This window comes from Sphaeroforma arctica (genome assembly GCF_001186125.1).
Source record: "Sphaeroforma arctica JP610 unplaced genomic scaffold supercont1.118, whole genome shotgun sequence".
NCBI lineage: Eukaryota > Ichthyosporea > Ichthyophonida > Sphaeroforma > Sphaeroforma arctica.
In genome coordinates, this window is record NW_014040440.1 from 43,383 (window position 1) to 49,376 (window position 5,994).

General features: G+C 44.5%; 3 protein-coding genes across 3 annotated transcripts in view; 1 reads left to right on the forward strand and 2 right to left on the reverse strand.

Moving 5' to 3' along the window:
• SARC_02587 (hypothetical protein) overlaps positions 1-508 on the reverse strand; it is a gene marked incomplete at both ends in the record, with an annotated part of 3,185 nt that extends 2,677 nt beyond the window's left edge. The window contains one exon of the mRNA XM_014303636.1: positions 202-508. Coding sequence (XP_014159111.1) covers positions 202-508 — 307 coding nt within the window. The remainder of the gene's footprint in view (positions 1-201) is intronic.
• Positions 509-1,722: 1,214 nt separating this feature from the next.
• On the forward strand, positions 1,723-3,762 carry SARC_02588 (hypothetical protein). Its single transcript, XM_014303637.1, has one exon. It carries the CDS (start codon positions 1,842-1,844, stop codon positions 3,189-3,191), a length of 1,350 nt encoding a protein of 449 aa, XP_014159112.1. The 5' UTR covers positions 1,723-1,841; the 3' UTR covers positions 3,192-3,762.
• A 1,400-nt stretch (positions 3,763-5,162) lies between these two features.
• Positions 5,163-5,994, reverse strand: part of SARC_02589 (hypothetical protein) — a gene marked incomplete at its 3' end in the record, with an annotated part of 2,260 nt that continues 1,428 nt past the window's right edge. The window contains exons 4-5 of the mRNA XM_014303638.1: positions 5,666-5,919; positions 5,163-5,372 (exon numbers count right to left, since the gene is read on the reverse strand). Of these exons, the coding sequence (XP_014159113.1) occupies positions 5,163-5,372; positions 5,666-5,919 (464 nt within the window). The remainder of the gene's footprint in view (positions 5,373-5,665; positions 5,920-5,994) is intronic.

Consider the following 5,994-nt stretch of genomic DNA (forward strand, 5'->3'; position numbering starts at 1 on the left):
ATATATATATATATATGCGTAGGCGCTTAATATTGCGCGTGCCTGTGTGCTAGTGAATTTTATACCTCATGGTGTGTGTGGTGCCCTCTCCTGGTGTGCCGAGAGTGAAGTGATAGAGTATTTCCTGCGAGTGCTTTTGCGCTTGTTTATGACCACATATATAGCTGAAACAAAATCTAGTCAAATAGCTCACGCACGAACCTGTCCAACCGGCTATGACCTGATTCGGAGCAAACTTAATCGGTGTTCCACGGTCCACGCTGCTGTCAAAGACTGTCCCGTCGATAAGTGTACCGTGGTAGTGGCACATACATGGTGAACTTACTGTGGGGTGGTGGAGTCCACTTCCTTTATTCAACACCTTGTATTGCAATCCACTGTTCAACTCAATAACTCCCTCTTGAGCTTTGTTTGCTTCTAGAAACGCGATGCCGTCTTCCTTGGGCCCCGCAAGCACTGAGCTGGAGCATATAGCCAACACGGCTAAAACAAAGTTTACAAATATCATTTTAAAACACCTAGATAGATAGAAGTAAAGGTTTGTAACTTTGTACATTCATATTTATTGACGTTCAAAAGTCACCATTACTACAAATACCCCCAGAGTGTAGAAAATATTCATCATTTTCGACTTTCGTCCGTCGGACACTCGGGCGTGGTTCTTATTTTTTGTTCTATGTCTGTTTTTCTTTTCTCTCCACCAGCAGAATCAGAGGAGGAGAGAGAGAGAGAGAGAGAGCAGAGCCCAGAGCCCAGAGCCCAGAGCCCAGAGCCCAGAGGCCGGCAGAGGGTCATAAATAAATAGATACCTCATGACACTTTGTTGTTGTTTTTTGTTTATTTTTTAATTTCTTTTCCACACAGCAGGGGGGTATTTTTGGCTTTTGCCTCTCTGAAATAAGTACCATAGCCACCCATACATGATGACCCTTTTTTTTTTTTAAACAAAATGCTATTTACGCGCCCCAGTCCCCAGACTGCTAACCCTTTTTTTTTTTATTTAAGGTCCGTTTTGGTCCATGGACAAAACAAATAGGTAGACAAAATCAGGCAAGGGCCTTGGGGCCCCGATAATTGACTAATTCCCGAGTCACGACTCACTCGTGCTGACTGTCGACTGCCCCAGTGACAGTCACAGTGCCACTGGTCGGTTGTCACAAGAGGAACCACTCTGGGAGTTTGGGTCGGTTGTCACAAGAGGAACCACTCTGGGAGTTTGGGTCGGTTGTCACAAGAGGAACCACTCTGGGAGTTTGGGTCGGTTGTCACAAGAGGAACCACTCTGGGAGTTTGGGTCCTGGGGTCTCCTGGACAACAAATATAATCAAAAACGGTTAAAATTGTTACAACTTTTTTAAATGTTTACAAATAGTCTTCTCGTTGTTATTTTCATGGCCTCTGGAAGTCTTCGGGGGTGAATTGTATTTAGTCGTTGTTCGAGAGACTTTTTTTTAAAATTTCCAGAGGCCATGTTATTTTACGGAGTTTTTGTTTTGTTTTTTTTAAACAACAAAATCACCTCTCGCAAAAACAGCTGTGGTCAGGGTGCTCCCAGCGGGCCCAGCCCTGGCAGGCTGGCACTGCTGAGTGCTGACCGGCTGCCACTGGCTGGCCCCTGTGACATCCAATATATTTTTTGTTCATGACAACCCCCCTCTCACTATATATATATATATATATATATATATATGCCTTCCAACTATTTTTACTGCATACATATATCAAAAAAATATACTTAGTGGGTGTATCATGTACGTACAGTAACTACAGATTATCGACCGAAGCACACTGTCAACCACACTTTCAATCACGCTTTATTTTGATTCCTCACAAACAGTACAATGGGCCGACTCAGTACCGCATATTGCAGAAGTCATGTAGGTTTAAAATTTGTATTGGCACTAGCTTCGACTATGATAATTGCAACAATTTTATTGAGCCCTCCTGAGCAAAATTCATATGAAAAGCGAGATAAATACATTGTTGATGTCCTACCACATGAACCGCCGATAGTGACGATTGTCGACACACAACCAGAAATTACCTCGTTGACGAAACTGCGAGAGGAGTGTGACAACTTGGCGTCTCTGTGGGACTCGCACAACATTGACAGCATCGACGACAAATCATGTGAACGTATTCAAGAGTCATGCGGGGTGCCAGACTGTCATGAAGCCATCATAGACGGAGTGATCACTTGGGTGGACGGGAGTGACCCTGTTTTTCGTGCGGGCTATTTGAATACGCTCGAATATGCTGCTGCGTTAGATCCTCGGCACAAACCGGGTACTAAGAAATTGAGGGAAGGTGGTGTGCGTGATTTTGGTCAATTAAGGTATGCTTTGCGCAGTATCGCGGCAAATGCGCCATGGATTCGGCGCATATTTTTAATCACGGACAATCAATGGCCGGATTGCCTTCTACCGGCAAATGAAACGCTCAAGCTACGACATGTAACGCATGATCAGCTGTTTGATTTTTACTACCAAGCAAGACACCCTGATCGGATAGATGCGCAGCGTTTGCCGTCTTACAATAGTATTGCACTGGAGCTTATGACACCTTTCATCCCTAAACTAGGCCGCATGTACCTGGCCTTCAGTGACGATATGTCGTTTCTGAATCCAACTCCACTGAGCTTTGTCTACAATAAGGAAAGTGGGAGGGGGGTGTTGCACATGTGGGAACGGTTTGATAATCCGCTGTTAGAAGGGAGGGCGGCAGTTTCAAAGCGATGGGCTACAGAATACTTTGGTGGATCTGTGATAGATTGCCCTTTGAGACGGCGGCATGGCTGTGCTATACCGGCACACGGCCCTGTGCTTGTGGTAAAAGAAGTTTTCATTGATGCTTGGAACAAAATAGGGGACACGATGGATACGACGGTGTATCACCCCATGCGAACGGAAGATAGGGACCCGGATACCTGGCCATTTCTGATGCTGATAGGGCATGCTAAGTTCTACGAAATCAAGGAAGATAAGTTTGCCCTTTTTTTTGCTATGATGACAAAAGCTACTATTCTGAAATTGCTGAACAGTATGGAAAATGACCACCAGTCCAAAATGGGGTGCTTGAATGACAACTTTGACGACGATCATGGCCCTGTATCCCCTGCTCTTATCAACCTCATGACAAAGACCTACGAGAACAGGTTTCCAGTAAAAGCACCTTGGGAACTTGCCGTTTAAGGTCTGCACTGTAGGTTGTTTGACCTTTTTCATTCAATTCCGTTCTTTATTGGGTCTGAATATATAACAGGTAAAGAGTATTCAGCTCGCGCCGAATCATCAAATGATGATCAGATGCATCACTCGTTCAACGTTGAGGCTGCCAGACAGTCATTGGGATCAAGCCCTAACTTATGGTCAACAGGCTTGACACAGTGTAAACACTGCAGCAAACGAAGGCTGGACCAATTTGTGGTGCCTTATTGCGAAGGTCCTAAATCTATTATATAATCATACGGTCAGGTAGTTCACATCGTAGACATTGCAGCAAACGAAGACTGAAATGACGTGGGCAGTTTTATACGAAATCATGGTTAAGAAAATCGTCTGCTTCCAATATTATTTTTAGACAGCGTGATTACAGCAGCAAACAGAGACTAGACGACGTGGACCGTAAGGTTAGAATGTGGTATATCCACTATAATTGATATACATCCTAAACACCGCAGTAAACGGAGGCTGGATCAATTTATTGCACTGAAGCGTTTTTTCAACTGCACAACCATACTGTCAACGAAATATTGTATCTCACACAGAAAGGACGAACATGTGGCAGCATTGTTCCGAGCGAGTCCAATTATACAATTATACCGTTCTCAAGTGAATACGTCGGTCAGTGGAGACTGGACAAACTTGGGCAGTATTGTCCCGAACGTAATATACCATGTCAACGATAGAACACAGCAGAAATTCTTTAAGATAGCAAAGGCTGGACCAATGTGAGCAGTACTGTCCCGAACCTGTCGCACCAATCGTGCAACCATATGGTAACAGATGAAACAGTGTATACACGGCAGCGTATGGAGGCTGGATCAGCATGGTAAGTTTTTTCCTACATAACCAACTCCGCAAAAATATCGTGCGAACGGTTGGACCAGCTATGAAGGTATTGCACCAATTATACTACCAATGCTATTCGAAGACCGAGCACGCAGCTGGCGTATGAGTGATTTTGGCCGCTTCAATGTATGGGTGGCAACGTTCAATCTGATAAGAGTTGAATATACTCGCCGAGTTCCGCTCTAAGTGCTTTTTAAAATTGATTTTCTAGATTCCTCAACCTCTCGGATTGGGCGGGTGCCATACAGCACACATCAGCTATATATGTTCCACCATGGTTTACAATTATGATTCCCCATGTCAGGGTGAGGTCTATACGCCGTACTCATGCATTCGGTATAGATTGTAGATCGTGTCGCTCATTTTCCTGCCTATTGTACGTTTGCGGTTAGAGTCGAACTCCACTGGAGCTGAGACGGGGGAGTAAAACAGATTGCACGCATTTATGACCGAGACAAATGGTGAGATATGGTATTCTAGTCTGGCCATGTGTATATTCTGAACCCTCCAGCTTTAGAAAGATACAGGAAATGTACAAATCGTCTAGTTCTTGGCTTGGACAATAACCGCAGAAAGACGCGAGTTTACAAACCTGCGACAACGCAAAATAGCGTGTGTAAGTACACATTGCCGCACTAGAATAGATACATTCCGTAGTCGAAGAAACTTACCAAGTAAAGCCCGCATGTCATCTACCGTGTCACAGACAGAGTAGGCCTTTAATAGGGACTGCGTACATGGGTAGATGTCTATCACTGCTCGTGCACGCTCCGGGGTCATCCCTTTTATACACATGAGCTGCTTCGCAAACAGCAGCTGAACCGTCATAATTTGTGATTTCTTGTTTCGTCGGACATAGTCGCTGTAAACCTGTCAGTCCAAATTGCATATTAATGTCTCAAAAATATGGCCTCAAAATGCGAAGCGAATCATTGGATTACAAAGTCGAATGCTCCTACTAGGTCGAAAGCACACTGAAGGCACTGTTGATTTTATGTATCCTTAAATACATCAGCTGCAACTGCAAAATATGTACACAATCTATAAACTCGACCATAATGCGCACACTCCATTCAAAACACTCCGAGTATCCTATGGTGACTTTCTATCCTTTCTGAATTTTGAGATAGACATCAAACTTACCACCAACCCACCAACTGTGCTTTCTGAGACCTCCACGGCCGGATCGCTCGTCACCGCCTTGTCCTTGTACAGGTCCATCAGATACTTCGTGAAATACGTCAAGTACCGAACAGTGTGCTCGATGTTGTCCGTGCGCGTCACTTGCATACCAGAATGAACCTATCCAGGGTGTGAGGGTGCATATAAATTAAATTATTGAGAGTTTCTTGTAAACGTGTTTTTTATAGGTGTGAACTTTGAATTCTGCCTGAGCGTAAGGAAGACAACCATTAATGTGCGTTCTCCATGTTGTTAAATTGATATTACCTCGAAATGTCGTATTGAGGAGGAGAAAACATCCGAACTAGGCTGCCATGTAAATCAGAGCAGCAACTCCCAAGAACGCGACGAGTAGCATTGAGTCTCGGACTAAATACACTTTGTACTAAACAAGAGCCAGCCACAATCCCTACCTGAATACGGGCGATACTACTCTCCAAAGCTGCCTGCGAGAGAGTGAGCTTGTCCATTTTGCCATAGTTTTCAATCAGGTACATGCAGCGGCTGACATGGCATTTCTTCAGGCGCGACATCTGCTCTACAAAACGGCCATCCATTACAGACGCACAGAGGTCATCCATACGCTTGCGCTCACCCAGATAGCCCAGCATAATCTCCCGGTCTTGTTCCTTGGGTTGTTCGACTGACATGGTGTTTACGGCCTCGTCTGTGTGTAAAGTGAGGCAAGGAAGCAATGTACTGAGGTGTAAACAACAGCATTTGCTATATCGACGACATATAT